The sequence below is a fragment of the Bombus fervidus genome, chromosome 14, assembly GCF_041682495.2.
Source record: "Bombus fervidus isolate BK054 chromosome 14, iyBomFerv1, whole genome shotgun sequence".
NCBI lineage: Eukaryota > Metazoa > Arthropoda > Insecta > Hymenoptera > Apidae > Bombus > Bombus fervidus.
Window position 1 is genome coordinate 1415344 of NC_091530.1, and position 23948 is coordinate 1439291.

Consider the following 23948-nt stretch of genomic DNA (forward strand, 5'->3'; position numbering starts at 1 on the left):
TATAGAGAGTGGGGTTCAGAGTATTTAAGGGATCATGGGTTGCTACCTACGTCTAGTCTGAGAGTAACTGGCCACCTCTCAACAATTCTTGCATACCTTGTTAATTATATCACTCGCTTATGTACATTTGGTTCTGTAATTCTGTTTAATAAGTATCACTGAATATTATTTCAGCATAAACATCGTGTCTTCCACAGATTATTAATCTTAACTTTAAGATTAAATTGTAACACTACTTCATGTTATATCTTCGTTCCGCAATGATGTAACGACTTTCGCAACGATAACTAAAAGAATAATATAATGAATTTTATTTTCTTTTTTATGTATTCGAACTATAAATAATTTTGTATCAAGGCTACTTATGCCAATAACAATCGAAATGACTGGTATTTGTCAAAGTGTAAGGGGGTCCTACGATCTGTTTATCGCACCTCGATTAACCAGTTTCCTCGTTTTCTACAACTTGCCATACGTTTTTCAAATTTTTACCGCGTATCATTCGATACGACGATATCAGTTATCAGGAAAATTCCAGATCCATCGCTAGATCTCTAGATGCTAATACTAGAAATACGACACCAGTGAAAACGACTGATTCTACAATTTTATAAATGTGTGAACCCTCCTTTAGGTCGATCATGGTCCCAGATGGATTAATAGTACCAAAAATGTACCACGTAACATGGAATCCCTTCCGTAAGAAAGTAGTAAATCAATAAATATAAAAATATTCTATTATTACGTATTTTTTAGAGACCAGTCATTTTCACTGATTTTGATAGAAATAGCTTCGTGTTAACTATTGATAGTTCTAGTGTTGATTCGATGGTGTGTGACACGCGAACATTATTGGCGGAGATTTTCGAAAGACCTGTTAGTAATTTAACGCTAGTATCGCTGGCTTTCAACAGGTATCTAAATCGTTGTACATAGTTGATTAGAGTTGAAGGAAAATGGTGAAGATAAACGACTGCGTGTAGCTGTATTTCTATGTCGGTAAAATTAAACATTAATTTCGCTAAAAATATGTACCTGTTTATGTTTTTTGCGAAAACAAAAGTCTGTCGTTTTGGCCAGCTTGGCAGTTCCAGTATTAAAAAATAACATTCACTGCTAAAAAAAATAGTATATTTCAAAAACTGTATTCTTTCGATCATTTCGAAGCTTATCGTTTGAAATCGAATATCTCACGATAAAAAAAAAAAGAAAAAATAAAACTATAATTGTCTGCGTAAAGAGAAGTTACGTTCAATTGTTTCGTGTCAGTTTTCGGTTATAGTAACTCTGATAGTCAGGAAATTCGATATCGAGATTCCCAGCTGGTGAAACACGACACAGATGACCCTTGTTTAATGAACTTCGATATCGGTAACCTGTGGTTGTAACATGCGACACAAACGACGCTGGAATTGGATACTAAGGAGGCCGGTCATGAGCAGCGTGGATGATTTCGAGACAGTCGAGTCGAGTCAAGATGTCAGAGCTTTGAATTCTGCATCCCACGATAATGGTGTCGGTTCTAAAATCCTCTAAGTAACGTGATCGATACTTTAAATTAACCGAAACGAATAAATGATTCGTACTTCTATAATGTGCTTCGATTTATCCTTCCACTTCGTCGAATTTTTGTATAATACTGCTACGTATCTGTTAGTTAGACGATATGAAATTTTACTGAACTAAATCTAGACTTTGGTAAAGTTAAAAATACGCATTCTTGTCGAATTCTATGACTTTGACACGTACTAAAGAATTATAGTCAGTGACTTAAAAATTTGATAAGCATCAAAATTTCCTGAATTCTACGATTCTGGGGCATAGTTTAGTATTACGTCTGATAATTTCAAGATTATTTCAAGTTAATCCTATTCCACTACGTCGAAGTCGTTGACACTATGAGTTTCACTGTCCTGATGTTAGAGGTATACCCTACGACCATAGGATACTTGACACAAATTTCCATGGTCTTGCGGTTAACACTTTGACTGCCACGCCGAAATCGCACGTTTCGCTCAGGACGCCACGGGAGTATTTTTATTATTCGAAGCATATAATGACAAAATAATAATAAATCGACGATGTAAGACAACGTTCTTCCCCGATGGACCGTTTATCTTATTGGCGGTCACTGGTGACCACCGTGGCGCCTTGGTAACAGCCGATAGCGATATATTATAACAAGACTTCGTTTATTTCAACAAACCATTCGCATTCGTCGTTTCGTCGCAAGCAAAACGTGCAGAATATATCGTTGAACCGCGTAGAAGATATTAGTAAACAGTATTACGATTATTTTTATGATTTCGACGAAACATTCGACTGGAATGGTAGAGATAAAAGAAAATTATGTTTGTGATAAACCAATGGTAGTGGTAGATCACAACGGAGGAAAATGTGCTGTAGATTTATCAGATCAAACGGTAGCATATTCTACACCACATAGAAGAACCCTCGAGTGGTATATAAAATTAGCTTTAGAGTTATTGTTAAATACATCAATTTCAAACGCGACGATACTCTATAAACAAGCAACAAAAACAAAAATCGAGGTATCGGATTTTAGAATGGCACTCGCAATGCACCTTACACAGTGCCATGCACCAGAGCCGTGAAATATACTTATTCGACAAAGATCGCGACACGAAATGCAGAAGAAAGAAGGGCAAGCGCATCTGGCACGAAAATTTTGCAGAGAGTGGTATAAAAAAAGTGTTAAACAGTTAAGATGAAAAATTGCTAAGAATCGGACCAAAAAGGTGACCACCTATCGTCCAGATTGTATCGACGAGCCATATTTACGTTTAAAGTGTTTTAACACAGCGCACCGTTAGATGCAAGATTTGTTCTCATTTTTTTTTATCGATGTTCTAATAAAAATGTTTAACCGTTCAATGGGGCACTTTTTGTTTCAAAGTATCTTCTATTTGTCGGTTATATTCAAATTGCTCTAACTGTCAATTTTCATACAATTTTTACAATTGTAAAAAGTTCAAGCGCTCAGGTCATCGATGACCACCGTGGCGTCACAGGAGAAACCGTGGCCAGTCATATGACCAACGTGGCAGTCAAAGCTATGTTAAGCTATGTTCTTTATTGGGACTTTTGTGGCCTCTTACCAATCGCGAATTCAAGCTTCCTATGCTTGTGACCATCGAGCTTCACGTGCCTAAACTTGCCAACGTGTTATAACATATGGCTGCTATAGTACGTGGTTTTTTTTACGTTTGTTCATCCGTTTTCGTTTCTCAGAATATTTTACAACTGGAAAATTGCAAAGCGATGTTCTTAAACGAACGACCGACGAACGTTGCCAAACTCGTCTAGCGGGGTAATTAATTAAAAAGTTTAACTTTGACGAAAACGTGCTACAGACGTTTATTCGAAGTTTCCATACAGTTTCTCTCGCATCTAACAATTTCTATTTAATAATTTGCATCGAGTAATATGAAAAATCAAAACTAAAATTGGAGTTTGAAGTAAACTTCGTTACAGATACAGCCTTCCTTTATTAAGTTTCAGCAAGATATAATCATTGTTACGAGCATAACTCAATAGGAGAACACTGTCAACCTTCTCTCTATTCGTGCTTTTTACGGCCGATCTCTTATTTCAAAGTTTTCCCTTGTTCTCTGGTATCCGACGCGGCGTGTAGCCTTGCGAGGGGAATACATTTATGTGTATCGTCTTGGAAACTCGCGTACGGCCGCGTGTGCTGGCTGCTGATAAGGCCATTCTATTCGTCGACAGTCGAACGAGTTTCCTTCTACTCCCCCTTGCAAAGTGAAAAACTTTTCCACTGCGCTGCACTCGTTCTCCAACTTGGCGATTGTTTCCATAGTAATTCGATTTTCTGCGTCTATTACACTAACGACGTGGTCGTTGCTGTTTGCACGCGGCGTCATTGCTTTTCTCCGACCCGACAACTGACAACGTTTTGTTTTTCTTTGCAAAACAGAATCCAGGCGCGGGATCTACGTTCTGACGTTGATCTCGGTTTACTATGGTGATTTCGAACGATCGCCGAGGAAACTTTTATTCCTTGCTTGCCAACCAAGTCTCTTTCATTTCTTTCGTCTCGTCGGAGAAACGAAGATTTGTTTGTTAAAAGGCAACACCGGTTAATCCGTTCACTCGAAATATAAAGAATCTATTCGTTCCATGTTGCAATAAAAATCTTATCTTTTTTCTTATTTGTATTTTTTTTTTTTTTTTTTTGGTCGTTCTAAAAATCGAAATTTTTAGCATATTTCTATGAATCTCCTATCTAATATGTCTAGAACACTTCCCATAAGATTTAAATGGCGAGATCACGGGATCGTCGATATATAATTGTTAATCCTACGAGCTTTGTTTCGAAGCTTAACCCAGTACAGTATGAAATACACAAGCGAACGATAGAAATACTACGCATTGTTGCAATGAAAAAATGCATCGATTGATTTTGTTTTATAACCATGTCATGCATACCATTTTTTGATGCATCCATCAAAAACATTTTTTAGATAAAAGTTTTACTCGTTTGGTTTTAGTTATATTTCGGAATAATAAAAAAGTATAAATGTTTTCCCAACGGAAACGTGTCAGATGCGAAAATACTAGAGCGAACACACGTACGTAGTTTCGTAATAAATAGATGTCCACGGAGTCGCTAAATTTTATTAAGCGCAACAGAATTTTAACCGTATTTCGCTCTATCGTATTCTTTTGAATCATTTTGTCCGCTTTTCTATCATCGATCTTTTTCAAATCTCTCAATTCTTTCATTCTACGACGAAGCTAAACTTTATCGTACAACGCTAAGTATGTTTCTATCTGTCGAAGTAAAGACGATTTAAGATTAAAAAATCGATGAAACAAGATAAAGATTTGAAATTAACTTTCGTCCTGTGAATCGAATCAAAGCGTGAAAATCGTATCCTTCGAACGATTACGAGGAGTATCGTACGTTGGAGGACCGCGTAACGAGGCCAATTCGGTTACGTATAATACCTGTTTAATCGGCCGAACGTTTCTATGGCGTTTAATGAAATTTTCGTTATCATGGAATAATGTACGTGGAATCGATTAATCAGGCTAACCACGCTCGTATTCGTTCGAATAGTCAAGGGTGTCGTTCGTTTATTGTAACGAGAAGTGTGGATATAAGAGAGGGCAGTAAATCTGCGGGAAAGTTTAATTATATCGTTGTATCCGTGTAATAAAGCTTAGACTGCGAAACGTATAATCTGGTTCTAAATTGTTTCAGGTGCTAAGCCGTTTCCTGGACTGGAAAACCTGCCGAGGTCGTTCTGGCATGAGCTCAGTTCGCCTTTTACCGAGGTAAGTCGGCTGTATAATTGGAATGAGCAGTTAAAATGTCTTTTCGAAAAGCTACGAAGCACACTTTTTGTCGCGTTTCTCCAGCTGCTTGTTGGACAAAGCGGTAATCTCTTTATGACGACGCGAAGCTGAACGCGACAAAAGTCCTTTCAAATATTTACGTTACTTTTAACAAAGCGGCCAATCTGTTTTCTCTTCGACCTAAATTCTTCCCTTGCTTCTTATCAAGATTCTTCTTCTGTGATTTATATCCTTTCAACGAAACCCAAGTATCGTATTATTATATCATTTGTACATTAATACATCAAGTGGCAAATTGGACAGAAGTTGATGAAAATGATTAAGAAACAAAATTCTTCTTTTTCTTTTCACCCAGATCCTCTTTATGCAATTTATCGATCTTTTTATGCTATCGAAACGGTGTTTATATTAGGTTGTCGGAAAAGTGTCTTTCTTTTACAGACACGTCTTTTACAACGACGCATCTTTGTACAAACGTGAAACCTAATCTGTCGAACGTTGTGATCTTTAGTTTGGTAGAACAAAATGGATCATAGGTAATTCGATAAAGTAATATAAAACGGAAAATGTTGTGTCCTTATAAAACGAAAGAAACTTTTCGGACGACCGAAACAAGTTGTCATAAAAACGCAAAAATCCAATAAACGGACGATACTTTTGCTAAAACGATTTCGTTATAGCAATAAGGATAATAATACGCTACAAGATACAATTCACTGACGTAATAAAAATGTTGAATAGGATTGGGATAGGAGATTTGCATAAAAAACGCGAGACAAAAATGTCAAGGGAATTTGTGAAATGTTTTCCTTGTGATTTACAGGTATACGAGGTGGAAAGTTTCGCAACAGAGACGGGCGGCACTCCGGAGCCGAGGCCCTTTTTCGAAGATCCAGAGAGCAACATTACCGTGCAACTCGGTGCTCAAGTATATATGCACTGTAGAGTACAAAACCTGCAGGATACGCTTAAGGTAAATCCTCATTTCTCTTCTTTCCTCGACATTGTAGCCAGTGCTCGTACATATTTCGATCCTCGGCGGAGCATCAGTTGTATAATCTCGCAGTGAATTCAGCGACCCGGACGTTTCTTAAAGAATTTCAGAAATGACGTTATCCACAGTTTTCTCACGCGATTGTGCTTCCCTTTTCACGAAACTCTTGTGTTTTTCCCATTCTCCCGGCGGATTTTCCTTTGGCAACATCTTGCTTCACGGAATAATTCGTTTTATTACTTATGCTGTTGCACCATAAATTCTACAAAGTTTTTAGAGCGCGACGTACGATTTTTCAGTTATGTTAGAATTTAACGAAGCGACAAACTATCGAAGAACAAATTTTTCTCTGCTATATTGTATGATAATATATCGCAAGGAAATGCTTCGTTAACGCGTTCTGTCTCTAATTTCTAACGCAGTTGTGATAAAAAGTTTCCGCAAAACTGTATCGCAATCAAGACGAAGTTATACAGGCGAAAAAATGGATTCGGTAAATCGGTAAATCTCTTAGAAAAACAAACCTGTAGATATCGATTCCGTCCCAATTGCCAGTTCGACGTTGTCTTTCTTTCTTTCTGCTTCTCGTGCTTCCTCGTTCCTAAAAGCTTTGCGTTGTTAACTCTCCGTTCACGAGGAATATCTGGTTGCGTTTGTTTTATCCGTTATCGTTTTTCCTCTTCCCATTTACTCTAACTTTCATAGGAAGAAAATTCTGTCGAATGACGGTCAAATATTTTCCTCTTAATTTCGTAGCCGTTCGACTAGAAGAGATTTTATCGGCGTGACACGCGCGCGTGTCCTTTGTCAGCCTGATGTAAGCCGCTAAAGTTTCATTTTACAGTTAAGTTCGTTTCGTGGTCGTTTCGACGATCAAGTGAAATCGTTTGTGACGACAATCGCTTTCGCGTCAGATTTCCTCGAAAAATTTACATTGTTTTCGACGAGGACGTCCTTTTCTATAAGAAAAATAGCATCGTTCGGTACCTTTTTTCGTCGATGATATGATTTTTGCTGAGAATTTTTATTATTTGATAATTGGGAGGGAAGAATTCTTATCCAAATAAATAAGTATTATCAAGTAGGTGTTAGTAAATGAATAATAATAAATATCAACAAGTAGCAATAAATAGCTGTTAAGTAAATAAATATTATTCAACGGCGAAAACAGCGTGAGAGAATTGTAATTTACTTTCGAAAACGCACGATAAATTATATATGTGTGTACTGCATTTCATATAATATTCGTCGTTGATTGTAGGAATATTTTTTTAATTTTTCAAATAATAAATTTTAATATGGATAAAATTGCCGAACGTGGTTCGTTTAATAGAATTTTATGTATTTACGATATTAGTAAAATGTTTTTCCTTGGTTTAATTCAATTGGCCGACGCAGAGTTCGATAGTAGCGGTTGGAAAAATATTGTATTTTGTACCTCTAATGATCCATTCGCGTGGTAGCTAATGGAACGTTCCCGTAAGATTATTTTCCTCGCTGTAGAAAGTTGGCCTTTTATCGCGTCTTTGTTCTCCTCGATATCATTTAATTTTCGATAATTTCACGAATATCGCAGTAAAACACGGTAATAATTGTATTTTAATTGCGCTTTACAAGATCGAACTGCGAAAGAAAATACCTGTATCCGATTTACGAGATACGTGTATTTCCATATACGATATTCGCTTTGTTTTACGTTAATTTCATTAATATATCAGTGTCTTGCTTCGATTTCCCAGTTAAATTAGCTTGCCTCGGAGAAAGTAAAAGGAAAGAAGAAGAAATTCAGAAAGCAAGTGTGCGTAAGGACATCTGAACTCAGAATGCTGGAATATTGAAATTTCCTGCTGACTACAATATGGTCTAAAATACACGATACGTATTACTTATAAAACGCGTAATCTATAAAACCCACGAAACTCAATTACAACGCGTTCACACCTAATCCTTTAATCTCTTAAACCTATCGAATTCCATTGAACGTTGCAATACCAAAACAGTTTCCATCGATTTAATCTCTTTCACCATCGATGCAAACCAACTTGGCTGGAAACTTTGCAACGAACGTTACAACTTTGTTCCTCGGTGGCCACTTTAAGCGAACCATGCCGTCTTCTCGTAATGGTACGAAGCTAGTACCATTTCGCTATAATACAACCTTCCATTCCCCGAAGAAGAAGAAGACGAAGAAGAAGAAGAAGAAGCTGTTGCCTCGTTCGCGTAAAAATCATCCCGCGCTGGTATATAAATCCGTTGAAGAGATGGCGATAAATTTGCGCCGCGTCGCGCTGTCTCCGCGGGACAACGAGTTTCCTTTCCTTCAGCGACGTTACTCGACGTCGCAACGACGAGTTCCGCTCGAGCATCGGCGATAAAAAGAACGTCGCGCGTTAGGAAATAGCGGCAAATGTTTCCGTTCCGCTTATTGTGTACCTCGCGGTACCTCGCAGATAAATCGCTGTCGAACCTGGCAATATCGCGCGCAAACCCCGTGTTTTCGAACGACCAAGCTACGAGCATATTCTGCTTGCGTTTCTTGTGATTCAATCTCCTTAAGCGAAGGCAAGCCCGATCGAGCGAGGCAAGTTGCTGTCTCGAGACCCGATAAGGCAATTGCGTGCACGTGTCTTGAATCGTTTGGCGATGTCTGGCGATGAATAAAACGAGGTTATAATTAAAAAAATTAAATTAATTGTCGTTTGTTTTGTCTAAATAACGATTGTTGTAAGCGTATGTCTCGCTTTGAATATCTTGCATATACTTTCGTATTACGTATATTCTACAAATTTTTATTCTCCTCGATTTTGTCAAAATCGCACTATGTATATGTATTAGGTTGTCGAAAAAGCGTCTTTCTTTTACACACGCGTCTTTTACAACGACGAATCTTTAACATCTTTAACAAGATGTTAATATGTCGAACATTGTGATTTTTATTTTGATAGAACAAAATGGATCATACGTAATTCGATAAAATAATATAAAACTGTTGTGCATCCACTACTTCCTTCTAAAACGAAAGAAACTTTTCGGACGACCCGATATAATCCACAGTCTATGCATTCGCCAATCTTTTTAAGGAGATTGCGACGCTTCGTTGTGCCAACGTACTTGCATTGAAGTATTCGTTACGAAATTACAACGTAATGCCAGCGTGGTAGCGTAAGGGAATATGAAGTGTTATTCCTGGGTTCAATAAATTAGTATTTTTTTTTTTTTTTTGGAAAATATTTCAAGAGTAACGATTTTCATACGAACACGAGGGCTCTTGTTAAATGAACATCATTGGATTCTCGATAACCTAGGTACATATCGCAATACGCTTTTGAGAGATTTTCACGCTCTTCTGCGGTTTTATCGTTGGTGGATCGTAGGAATTTATTTGTTGATCTCTGATACGATGTAGCAAAATGAGATTTTAAGCATCATTTAAAATTAATAATCCGAGACCGTGAATCTTGACGAGTAAAATTATCGACGAATATGGAAAGAATTTATTTGTTCTAAAGTAATAAAATTGATGCGATAATAGGGATACTAAAATAAAATAAAAATTTTCTGCTGAAAAACATTTTTACGCGAACGTTTGTCCGCGAGCAATCACGCAATAGTTATTCGTGCGATGGTTCGGTAAAGTTTCGAGCGACGAGATGCATAAACGAAATTGAAAATATTGGATTCCGGAACACGTTGTATAAAATTATATCGATTCTACAAATGTATCGATTTATCTAAAAAGAGAGAAAATTGCGAGAGGAACTTCGTATCTGATATTTGAAAGCAACTAGAAAAATTTTTAACAGACTAAAAAAAAAAAGAAAAAGAAGTCGGAGAAACACCTTTTCATTTTGAATGCAAAAGTTAGAAAAATTATATTTGCAAATTTTTCTAATATCCGATACGAAAGTATTCTATGTTTCGCGATAGGTTGTTTATTAATATCCGCGATATAATTAATGGCACCATTGATCTCGTAGCAACGTGTCTGCAACGTGAAACGCGGATTCACTTTCGCGTAAACTTGAAATTACTGCCAGAAGTTTGGTCGTTTTTACTTTGAGGCGGTTAATAAGTGGCAAGTTTTCAAGATGACTACGGAAAAATCAAATTAACGTGATTCTCCACGGTGTACAGATTATACAGGGCGACCGCGAATGTTACAGAAGCGCGCCGACCAGTTAAAAAGTTAATAAATCCAAGATCCTGGCTTATTAACTGTACCTTTTTCGCGTACCGAAGCCAAGAACCCAAGTAAACACCTTTATCACGCCGTGGAAGGTGTTTTCAGTTAAAAAGCTTGGAAAATTTAAGCTTGCAATGATTAAATCTTCCTTTTACTTTACTTTATCTCCTGTCATGCATAGATACTATATACATAGAGAACACTTTTACTTAAAATATTAATATACTCGAGATTACATTTTGCTTGTTTAACTAACAAACGGTAGATGCGATGAAAATTTGAAAATATTCTTGATATTGTTACATCCTATTACAGAAGCTTGTGCGGATAATTCAATCGAAATGATCGTAGTTGATGTCATTAGGATATCGTTTAAAAAAATGTAATTTTTGTTTCGCTGCTGAAACAAACATAATAATTCTTCTGGCAATTTTTATTCCGTTAAAACTACCCCAAGTTATATTTTATACACATTTCCCATTTCTTTCTGTTTCCTTAACTGTATTACACGGACAGATAGATCAGACGATCTATAATAACAATTATAATCAATTTTACCAAACCAAAAATTGTATTATGTTCTCAATGAATTGCCGCGTTTGCTCGAACGTGATGATACGATTTGAAATCTAAATTCGAAATTCCGATCGATACGGTAGTTGCTACCGCCAGAAACAGTCTAAGGACTATCTCAATTAGATTTGTTTCGTTTACTATTCGAGTTGAGGCTTACGACCGAAAGGAATGAATCAAAAAAGCTTGTTGCACTTGCTCAAAGCGCAGCACTGTGTTGAATTATTCCAAAGGTCGTGCTCTTCGCGACGACTGAACGAAATCTCAAAGCTCGTTGCACTTAATTAAAGCGCTGCACCATTCGAAGATTCCAAACTATTGTATTCTCTCAATGATTTAATCGATAAATTGCATGCACATGGGTAGCGTTAACTAGCGTTTAACGCAACTGGCATATAAATTCCACGTTTCGACTAACCTGCTATGTGCAGGAATACTGGCACGGCAGAGGATTAAAGTTGTACGAAATAAATAATTGTTTTTAATTATTATTATATCGATATCAATATGCAACGATTTATTCGGATTTTACTTGATCATAATTGTTATTAAGATCGATACGTTTATAAATCTCGAACGCAATATCTTTATCGGTAATTCGAGGAGTCGAAGACAATCGATTATGAGATCTTTTCATCAGGGGTCGATAACCTGACCCAATAATCTGTGAAAAAATTGCAAAGTTTCTTCCATTTCCCAACACCGGAAACAACGATTCGATGTAATTTACCAGTTGGCAAAGAATCTGACGTTTAGTACGCCCGCTCTAAATCTCAACGACTGTGAAAGCTCCTAAAACTTTTAATTATTCACCGCATGAGAACTTCTCGTGCGTCTAAGATCGCGTCCAAAGTCGGTGTTTCGTAGAGATACACCATCCAACGCTGAAACTTGCTTCTGGAAGGCTGTCAGTTGTCTTAAGAGGTTGGTAGCCCGACTCGATCTGAAATTTCATTAACACCAACAAAAGAGCCGTTTCTCTACAACGTCGATTGATAATTTTAACGACGCTATACTTCGGACAATCTCGTTTCTTCTTACGTGAAATTTTGTCTCCATCCGATTAATCGCCATTACAGCAATCGATCGATATTCGGATCAGCGTAGAACGATGCGTTTCATCTTCAATTTTTTATCGCGACTGTATCAAATGGATCGGATCCAATTTGTGCGATTCTTTTGGAAAAGTTAGGAGGAATTTGTTTCGGTTGACCTTCTTTCCCTGTGTCTCCATCGTTGCCAGTCGATATAAAGCGAATTTTATGCTCCTTTCCTATGCATTCTGAGTTTCAGAAGATGTACGAGTAGTACGATCATCCTTAAGTAATAGCGAACCGTTCTTTCGCATTATAATCTAAAGCACTCGAGTCAAACATTCTCGTTGAACGGTCTAAGATAAGCACGCTGCGTTCGTTCGTCGGTAGACCAAACGCTCTTGGTTTACCTACAATTAGTCCAGGAGGATCTGCATTAAACAAACAAATTTTACACGTAAGCTAGAGAAGAACCTATTATGTTACCTTGGACACGAGGCGAGTCATCTGACCACGGAATCTAAAATTTCTCAAAATATTCCTAAAAGTGCTAAATTGAAAAGGATTAAATATAAAGTATAATAAGATGCAAAATATAAAATACGAAAGGATCGACTACGAAAGATCGTCGACTTTTTATGCAAAATTATATTTTTATAGACGTGACTAAGGAAATAGAACCTGACAGAGACTCTTTCTTATCTATTAAAAAATTATGATCAGGACTCTCTACTTTGAGTATTTCGTATATTTTGTAGCGAGTATTCCTTTTATTTCGTATCTTGAAATTTCCCGTAAATACGTAGAAAGCTTGCTATGTCGGTGGGAGACGAGAGAAGAATCACTTTCGAAGGAGAAAAAGTATTTTGAAGACCGAAAGGAGGCGAAAGAGCTAAATATTCGATCGAAGCAAAGTTGCAACTCTGTATTCTCGAGTCACCTGCATTCTGTGATCGCGTTACTCTGCAACTTGCCATCGCGCTGATAATCGTCGCGCCTCGTGCAACTTGATTCGACAATCCCAGTACGTTTACGTATTCGAGGAGTTTCTTAAGTCGGTCACGGAGAGAGGAGAAGCGAAGAATCAGTAACGCGGAGATGCTGGCGTTTCCAGCGAACCATCGGCGTGACCCTCGAGTCACCGGAGCACCGCTGCCACCTACTTTTCCACTTATAACGACCAGGGAAAGGGAACTTTTGACGGTCCTCCTTTCGTCTAACAGCCACTGCAAGTTTGTACACGTGTAATTAGCTTAACGAGTAAGCGGGTGCTGGCGCTAATTGCTCGCGAGCGAATCGCGACGACACGAGGGATGAGCCGAGAGAGAGATAGAGATAGAGAGAGAGAAAGGTGAAATTGTTACGCGTCACGCTAACAGCTCGGAACGTTAAAGGGAATTCCGTTTCGCTCTCGTTTACTTTTCCCTCATTAATTCCACCGACCAACCCTTGGAAAAATATTTTCCGAACGCGAATCATAGAAGCTCGGGACACGGATCCTTCGTCGATGAACGTGAAACGAAATTTCAAAGGGCAAATTAAAATAGGCTAGTTCGAAGTGAATTGCGATTTTGAGCGGTGCTGACGCGGTTTATGGTTCGTTATGGTTGACAATGGTCCGTAGCTTTTGTTTTTTAATTGGAACTTTTAACGTTACGTCGAATACGTCAGATTTCTTCCTTCGATAATCTGTACGACGAAACGTGGAGGAATTTTTGGAAAGATTAACTTTGAATGGACTTTCGTTGGAATTTGACTAAAACGATACGATCTTGGAACGAAAATAGGAAGTTACGTTAAAAACGAGTAATCCCGTATGGTATATCGTGGCAGGATGTTGGTGGAATTTAGCCGGATAAGCGTACAAAGTCGTGGAAAATCCTGGGGGACTTGGCTTCACCGTGGGTAACGCTTAGCAGATATGAAAAAATCCGAAGGAGGCTATAGTCCTCGTGCGGATGAGACAGGATCAGAGACGGCTGCGCGTAAAAGTGGCCTTGAGCTCGGATTAATTCGCCAGCAAACAAAGATACCGAATCCTTTTTAACCGGGACGCGACGACGCGCCTTCTCTTCAACTTATAACCCTCTCTTTCTCTTTATCTCTCTCTCTCTCTCTCTCTCTCTCTGTCTCTCCTTTTCCCTATCGACGTTCCTCTTCTATGGTGTCTCAGTTTCATATCTTTTCTTTCGAGAACCCTCGAGCCAACCGCTTTTGCTTTCTGAACCGACGTGACGCTTGCACCCGCGCGGTTCGACCGTAAGAAAAGGAAGAAAAAGAGGGGGGAGAAAAGAACACACCCTTGCCGTTCGACTGGCAACGCAATATTTATACCCTCGCGGAACTACTCATGTGGCGTTCGTGCCATCAACAGAATAATCAAAACGAATTGTCGTAAAACTTACTTTATACGACCTAATTAGCGTCGAGTAGTTGCCAATGATCTGTTATTTGAATTATGATCAAATGTAATTTTTTAATGTAATGTCCTAGTACGCTTGTTCTAATATTCTACGATCTTCCCTTAATTTATGTATCGTACGATATAACAATTAGAGGAACTGATTTAAATCGATCGTTATCGAGGAAAAGGGTAATTTTTGTTTGAGTAGAAGACAGCGAACGTTGAATCTTCGATAGCTAAAGGCAATTTTTTAGCATCAATATCAGTTATCTTATCAGTTACCGAAAGAGGCTGTTCTCAACTGAAAATAATTTTCACCAGTGAGCAAGAAAATCTCGATCGTTTATAACGTTGTAAGTTCGACGTAGCGAATCAAAGTTCAAAGAACATTCCGAGGTTCGAAGATCACTCCGAGGTTCAAAGATCATTCCGGGATTCGAAGATCATCCTGAAGTTCGACGATCGTTGTAAGGTTCGAGGAAGACTTACCATCGAACTTTAAAAGGACCAAAGATTATTTCAGAGTTGCAGGATTGTTAGAAATTCCACAGCCATCGAAAAGTTTCGTGTTTGTGGAAGGTTTAAAGACTATCCAAACGTTTCGCAGATATCGGTGGTTAGAGGTCTCGCAAAAGGTGACGGAATTCCAGTATCTGTGGAATCATGGAGGTCAAAGACCCACACGATGTCCAGCTAGCTCAGAGGTCAGCAATATCATCCGAACTTGAGGAAGTTTCGAGAATATCCGACATCAACCTATGGCTCGTTCTAAGCTTCTCGATACCATCGGAATTTCCGGATAGCTTGGAAAACTCCGATTTCCTCTGAATCATCGGATACCCTTGCAGCCATCGATATCTTCGAAGGCTTCTGTAACCACCGAGTGCTTTGAAACATCACAATACCTAAAACTCTCGTCGAATCTAATTCGAAATCATCTACGAACCAAAAATCACTGAATTCTACTGGAACTAACATTTGCAAGATTTTTAACTTTCTTTTTATTAAGTTTGTATAATTTGCGTGTAATTGTTTGTATAAATTGCGGCATCTAAATATGACACTGAAGTAGACTTGCATCTGTTTAAAAGTGAGGTTGACTGATCGAAGAACGAGTGGATGAATTTGTAATAGAAAATTATATTGAGATAATTAAAGGTATAAGTATAAATACCGTAAGGTTACGGTATTTAGAAACGGTAGTTAGAAGTCACAGCGTTGTAAATTATTTAGTTCGCGTTCGTTCCAGTCGCTCCAATCTCTTTTTAATCCTTTTTTATTTACTTGGTTTGAAATATTCCTTCAAATTTCTGCTATCCTAATGGATCAAGTCTGTTAAGGTCGAGGTTGACTGATCGAAGAACGAGTGGATGAATTTGTAATGGAAAATTATATTGAGATAATTAAAGGTATAAGTATAATTGTAAGTTTATGTTGATTCAGATCCTTACTCTCTTAATGTTACTAGACAATGGAATGATAGGGAACACGTTCATATGTTTATAGCAAAAGGACATTACCAAAAAAGTTAAGCTCATAGCTTGGGCTAGAGGCTACAGGGAACGTAAATAAAAATCTGTTTATTACTCAAAACATAATGTATACTCAAGGATACAATAATATGCACCTCTTCTTATTTAGAATATTTCTGGGTGATAGCAGTCTCCAAGTCACGGATATACATAAATAAAGACGTAGAGCTTTTCTTGAAGTAGCTACTTCAACAAAAAGTATCTTGTCATTTCTTTATTAATTAAGTATTTGAAAATGAACATAGGATCACGCTGATTCGATGTAATCTCGCTGTAAATGAGTCTTCACGGTTCCAAATATCTCCAAGTCAAACGAAAGTATATTTTAGGTTACCACGTTGTGATTATCGTAAGTCCTAACTGCTTTACCTAATCATCTCGAGAGTTTGCAGTGAGGTGGCAGTGCCTTAAGGCGGTCTGTATCCGAGCTGTTACTCGATCCCGAGGCTTCGTTACAACTTTATAGGTTCGTTATACGAAACTTATCTCCATTTTTCCATTCAAATGCCTTATAGTTGTTTGGTACAATGATAAAAACTATTAATCAAATGTTAATAAATATCGCAATAAACGTAATATTCGATAAACAATTGAAATAATTCGACGGTGATTAGAAGATCGTACAATTTTCCGCATTTATGGAGAATTTAAAAGTGGTAAAACGTGGAGAAGACGGAAATATGCAAATTGAAGTATTCGTTCTAACATTTAGTATGCGAAACGAATCTCTATTTAATTGCATTTAGTTCCATATAATTGCATTCATAAATGTATGGATTTTCATAAATTCGTGCGCAGTAGTAGCGATTAATATCGAATCTTTGATCAAACGTATAAAGATATCGCTGAATATTTCACGAATAATTATTTCAGAGGAATATTTCCAATCTGCGAAAAAATCTCTCGAAAATTTTAATCGTAAAAATGATCGCATAAGCTCTGCAAAGCAGAGTAATTAAAAACCACCGACTTTAAATTCAAACGAAAAAGAATTCTTTGAAAGCCTCATTTACATATTTCGAAGGTTCACACTCGCAACGTAACTTCGATCAACGCGAGCAGCCCCAATGGCAAAAACACGTGGCTATCATCCTTTCGATCTGAGTCGGAAATCTGAACGTTGTCGGATGTCTAGAGCACTCTGGTCTAATGAAATCGTGGTCGTTATTACCAGGGGCATGCGAGTGAATTTTTTCTTCTTCTCCCTGTTAACGTTGTAGGGGTGGTGTTGGTGTTGGAAAAATTTGATCATACGAGGTCCGTATCGCCTGGCCTGGAATATAAGATGGCGGAGTGCAAGCACTCGCCCTGGGAGAAGGTGTAAAGTTAAACAATTTACGGAACTCGGCTCGACACGGACTCGCTTAGCTTATGGTAAAATTATACCGTCGCCGTGATCGACAGTCTCGATAAACGTAGACCAGGATACAACTTTTCTCACGCGAATCCTTCTTCGTATAAATCACACCGAGCTCGAAGTGTATTAACATTTTTCGTCTTCCTCGCGCGGAGTAGCCGTCTCGAAGAAAGAAAAGGTTTCACTCTAGCAGATTGTGTTCGAACACTTACAGTATCTGTGTTATACTTTCACGTTCTGAAATTTCATTAGCGCTACAACGAGAGCCGATTATCAAGATTACGTTGGTAAAGTTTCAGAGGAATCTGAAAATGCGAATAGAAATTACAGTTAGCGCAAGTGTACGTATATTTTGCAACGAAGATCACGAAAGCATCTAAGTAGTTCGATCATCGAATATACCGACACTCGCTCAAGATATATAAATTTGCTGTGATTGGTGTTGAAATACTTTCGTGGGTCACTGTACTTAATCCTTTAACAATACTGGTTCATGCTACACGCGTCTTTCATTTTTCATCGATAGGTAAATCGATCGTTTGTTTTTTATCAACTTTGTCAGAGATTGAAATTGCTCGGTGTCCGAGTCACCAGAAGAAGTATCGACTTTATAAAAGTTGATTTTGATCGTTTAGGAAAGACACAGACATATCGGGACGGTAAATCCTGGGTTGCAACTTAGTAATAAAGAGAGTGGAGGCGGTGTATTTGAAATATGGTCAACTTTGTCAACAGTGAACTACGCTGGATTGCAAAAAGAGAAAAAAGAAGAAAACAAAAAAAAAAAAAAAAAAGGAAAAGAAGGAAATATCGTAGTTATTGCTGGACTTTTGACTTTCCTCGTAATTTCTATTTATCTGGAAAGAGTTGAACAGTAACACAGGAAGGACATCTTTCTTTTTGACAGAAAGAAAAGTATACGGCGGAAGTTTCCCTCTAATCGGACCAGTGTTTGCTCTTATAGTTAAGATCAATGGGTAATATTCGCTATAAACTTAATATCAGATAAGCTTTATTACGATGTTAAAGTATTAATCCTTGCCTTGACGCAATGGACCATCAACCCTCGAAATGATCCGCGTGATAGTAATCGTTCGTTACGAATTTCGAAATTATGCCGTTAAATTTTCTGAGGGCATAGAAAATTGTCAATAACGATAAGACAAATATATTATTGGTGATGAATAATTTACACGAATTACGTTATTCTTTTCTATTCTTCAATTTTATTTCGTTGTTGATAAAAAGGCAAAGTAGCTTTGGAAATGTTTATCTGATTAGAGGTTCGAAAGTTTATTCTATCGTTAAAATGTTAATTAGTAACGGTGCAGTTTCGAAAAGTGAACTATTTTGTGAAATTTTTTATTTCTGGCCTGAAATTTTTGAAACTCGGTTTTATGAAATATTCATATTCCATTTAAAGTATATGGGACTTTGTAAAACGATTTTGATATTATATACGATGTTGATACATAAATGGCGTTAAACTGGCGTTAAATTTAATAGGAAAGTTTCCGAAATTGGCTGGGATCGTTTGCGATTACGAGTATCGTTAGATAAAAATACTTTTACACCGTTGCGTTCTAAGATTTCACCAATTCCTTAGATTTCGGAAATTTTCAGAAACGTTTAACGATCCTTCTCCGTCTTTGGCTGTTGGTAAAATTCCTAGCGAAAGTTTAGAAATATTTAACAACGATTATGATATTATTCCATCTATAACGACACGAGTTTTTTTTTTTTCAAAAATAGTTCGCTCCTCTCGACAATGAATATCTTCAAATAGATCCTACAAGCATCTAAAGTATTTCATTTCACGTCTTCATCAGTTTCGTAAAAACCGCAATAAATAATAATAATGAGACTATATATTTTAAATATATAAGGTTTAACATTGTTTTATTAAAATCACTAGCACTAATATTTTAATGAATACAATTTTACCTGGTATTCTTATTATAGATATATAAGAGTTCATATTAATTTTAATTAATTTAATTTTTCTACACGCGTCTCGATAATCGTACGCAACTTTACGCTGAGCAGTCGTCGCACGTCTGATCAAGAAGATCGTTTGAATTTTTGCACGAGCGTGCAACGATCGGAACGCGTGATTCGTTTCGAACGGTTTCTCCTTTCCGAGGGAGGGGCAGGTTAAATTATGAAGCGAGAGATAACGTTGCTCAGCTATTATATTCACGGTCGGATGCTGGGTTCCAGCTTATGGCAGCAGACTGCAGCTGCACGCTCCGATATGCATATATGCGAGCAGACTACCACACGCGTCTTCACCTTACACTTTCGTAATTGCTCGTACATGCGCGGCATCACTGACCTATTAATTATTTTCACAATCTGCTAAAAATAAAAAAAAAAAAAAAAAAAATGGATGGAGAAGGTTGGTCGAGAGTTCGAGCCCCGTTGAAATTTCCACACAGATCGAATAGCTAAGATTCTGTTATGAAATTCATGGTTGGAAATACCAACAACTCTCAAAAACCAAACTGTAAGACGCACCTTGTATTATCGGTTATCGGTTAAAAAATTGTTTAGAACGACTAACGCGAGTTAAATGTCATGGACTAAACAATTCTCAACAATGCGAACGATTCAGCTAACATCGTCGAGAAAAAGCGCGCAAATATAATATATTGCTTTGCAGAAATGAATTTTTCAATCTGTTCGGCGTAAAATATATCAAATTCGCGCGGTAGCTAACACGTTAAAAAATTGTGTCAACACATTTAATAGCGTAAACGATTAAACAACGGTGCTAAAGTAAAATATGTACGACGGAGAAGTTGTAATTTATTCTAGCCGAAAGTGGTCTCAGTTGGTCTGACCTATGATCCTTAAAATGGCTAAGCTTACATCGGTTGGCTGCGAGGTCATGACTATGAAATTTCGCGGATCGCAGGCTAGTCCGAGTAGAGTGCCTCTAACCGTTGTTCGTGTCCGATCTCTTAACCCTGATTTGCTCCGTCTACGGTCCTTTGACATCTGAATTGTCCAGATTGCGTCCCAGGACCTTCGAGCGACTCGAACCGAATCCCGCAAGCTTGAAGAGAAATGGCCATGATTCCGGTTTCTCTCGTTCCTCGTGTTCTCAGGAAATTTTCCTATTGCAGAAAAATGCGGAATTGGATCTCCTCAGCCATCTCGTCCTTCAAAGATTCCGCTGCGTTACTTCGGGGTTGCGTTATTTTACTTGCAAGTTTCACAATAGGAATAGCAATGTCTTTTTCTGAAAAATTACGGAATGTCTGGTACGACACGTATAACGTATTCAGAAAAGTGGTGCAATGGCACGCGTGGAAATTCCATACAATTCTTCTCTCTTTTTTTCTGGTTCGACCGGCACACGTGAGGCTACTACTCGTTTCCAGAGACAGGCCTCGTCCCGCTTATAAGCGCGTCGATGATCGATACGATCGATTCGCTCCAATTTCAGCGAGAGTATCGAGTTTTATCGGATCTCTGTATCCTCCTTAGCTGATCGTTGGCTGGTCTGTCGAGTACGCGAGGTACGTTCACCTTTCCCGTCTATCTCGTATTTTAAACTGCTGATTCGACGAACGACGATTTATCTCGGACACTGCAGCGACAGGCAAACATTATTACGCCTTGTTATCGGAAGCTGCAGCACACTACGTGTCGCCGTTCCATCGTTCCACGCTCTTTTCTTCTCTGTTGTTTCTTTCGCGTCTAATATCAACGATCCTCTTCTTTGCTTAGCGAGTCTTTGTTCAACGAGAGTGAAAACCAGACAGTCTTTGTCTTATTGCCGTCGTTGATTTATCTCGTGCTCTGTTTTTGTTAAAGTTTTATCTCGTAATAGAGAGAAAGAGAGGGAGAGAGGACATGCGTGGATAAATGTATAATAAAAAAATATATTTAAGCAAAAATATATTTAACTATAAGTACAATGTGTATGCTAGTCCAGATCCGCACGCTGGCAGCGTTACTTTACGAAGGAGCTTCGAAGCCACGAGCCTATGGGTATTTTTGCGGAAAATTACGAAAATTACTGGCCTGTCTGTACCTCGTTGCATCATCTGTGTAAGGCATGTTTCTAGAAAACTATGAGACTGAGAAGCCTCAAATTGATTTAGTGCTAAACAATACTCAATGGCTTCGAGAACTAAGAAAATTAAACTTTAGAGAAGATGTGGAGTTTTCTTTGAAGTGGGACCCACTTCAACAGTTTTTCAAGGAATCGTCGAGTTATTTTTTTTAAGAAACTTTGTGCTGCGTAGTTTAGTTTGTGCGAGATATGATGGGTTTCATTGCTATATATTTTGTATCGTTAGAAATGTGCTAAGCATAATATTCGAAATAATTCATCTTTAACACGTGGTATTTATATATATATGAAATGATAAAAAAGAGGAAGAAGATATGAAAGATACATTTTTACGTAAATAGTGTTTCATCTTTGAAGGATAATTCGAGACGATACAAGAAAGATGTTCTTCCAAACGTAGCTGATGTTCGAGAAATAATAAAATTTTTAGTTTCCCTCTGGATATTATTCTAAAGTAAATTTTTTTTTGCATAAAGTACACCGATTATTTATTTATTTAGCAACGAAACGACAACCCGATAATATGCACACGTATTCACATAACGATGACTTCAAGTTGACGTTCAATATTATTCATCGAATTAATGAAATAGTCAATGATAAGTAGAACAGGGAGGATTAGGATCAGACGACACTACTCTGTGAAACTAAAACGTCTTCTTCTGTTTATTATTTCAATAAATTCGATCTAATTAGCGCAATAACAATAAAGATTCTTCATCGATGAACGAAACTAAAGTTCCGCCTAGTTTGAATGTAAGAAGGTGTTACGAGCGTTTTCAGCAGTAAGAAATCACAAAGTAGTTTCAAAGTTTTTAGCCTCATTAATTTTGATTGATCGAGCTTTCTCTTTCCTAGCTGCTCGCAACGAGATTGTAACATGCGAATTCGTTATTAATCGCGAACACACGTACTCGTATGTATAATACTCTTTACACGAAATATTTATTAAAATAAAGCGGCAAATCAATGCCAGCCGTTTTAACCCTTTTTATCCTTGCAATTAACAAAAGTTAATTTCTTGGTACATTCGGTCTTAGCCTCGTTGAAAGACAGAAAAATTTAACGAGTGTGCGAAATATCTGTATTCACTCGTTATTATCTTAATTAAAGGAGACCTTTCTCTCCTTGTAAAACAGTTATAAAATATCATCGATTGAAAAAGGTGCATATCTAATTAATACGAAGGAATTAACGAATCTTCTAAAGAAAGTATGTTTCAATTAAGAAATGTCTCGTAAAGACGATAAAATTTACATTTATTCGCTTGTTTGAAAATTATCTTTCCAAATGAGAATTCGTGTTTCGAATGGTTGAGGGGTACTTTCATTTCGTTACCGAGAAAATAGGCCACGTTTCTTGCAGTTTGAAAATAATAATTTCCAATCAATCGACAAAGTGAAAATAATTGAGCGACGCGTGACATCCGGCGCGATGAATTTTTTTTTACTAGTTTCATTGCCTTGTTTTCAATGTTGCAATACGGAAGATAAATATTGATATTCGTAGATGCATTATCGATCTCGGATGCTCGCTCTATGTTCTCTTTTAATCAATCCAATATAAATTGAAACGAACAAAATATCGAGCTTTCACTTTCAAAGGCACGAAAAAGATTTACTATGAAAGAATACCAAGTGGTCTATGTCGTATGATCATGATCTGGTTTTATTCTACTCGTTCCATCTTATATCGTTCGAATATCGATTCGCTAAAAAATTGTAATAATATCCAAAGCCACGGCAATCCATCGCTCTATGAATTTATAAAAAAACACGAGTAGGACTTTTATTTCGAATAATCGTTACAAGGAATCGACATTTTCCTTTCGGTTATAATTTCTCTATTGCTTTTAAATAATTTGTTTGATTTGCAAAGCTGTTTCAGTATCGAATTTTTTTGTCGATTGTTGAATTAAAGTCTCGTAGATGTTGTTTCGCGAAGCTTCCGAATTGATTGCAACGTTTCTCAATTGAATTCCAACGATAGAAAGGTTAACAGGTTGAGTCCCGTTATCGAAGCTTTCGATTCGCCCGTGAAACTTGCCGCGAATCCTCCTGTCTCTCGATGTTTCCCCGTTTACGATCAAAGTCTTCCTGCTTTATCAAACGAACTTTTCACTTAGCGGGCTAAAGAATCGCAAAACAGAACATCGGATTTCAATTTAACAATTCGTCGCGAGTATTAATGGCCGGAGGGACAGAGCGTGTGAATAGAAATGGGAATAAACGCGCGTAGTTGGACAGCGAGTTTCCTAAGATGTAATTATTCACTGCTCAGCCTTTTATAATAATGACAAATGACCATAGGCGTCCGTTCAGGCTGTCCTTTGCGTCTCGAGCAGCCGAAGCCGGTGCAACGCCTCGAAATCCCTTTCCTGGCTACCACGCCGCGCCTAACGATTCTTTAACTCCTTAGTATCAAACTGCGGAACACCGACTGCG

General features: G+C 37.6%; 1 protein-coding gene and 1 long non-coding RNA gene across 4 annotated transcripts in view; both read left to right on the forward strand.

Moving 5' to 3' along the window:
• Positions 1-23948, forward strand: part of LOC139994167 (zwei Ig domain protein zig-8) — a 349732-nt gene that overhangs the window by 98312 nt on the left and 227472 nt on the right. For all 3 annotated transcript variants that reach the window (XM_072016560.1, XM_072016562.1, XM_072016561.1), the window contains 2 exons: positions 5249-5322; positions 6167-6316. In XM_072016560.1, coding sequence (XP_071872661.1) covers positions 5249-5322; positions 6167-6316 — 224 coding nt within the window. The remainder of the gene's footprint in view (positions 1-5248; positions 5323-6166; positions 6317-23948) is intronic.
• LOC139994174 (uncharacterized) lies at positions 2022-2895 on the forward strand. Its single transcript, XR_011801569.1, has 2 exons — positions 2022-2154; positions 2268-2895. It is a non-coding gene; the product is annotated as an uncharacterized lncRNA (long non-coding RNA).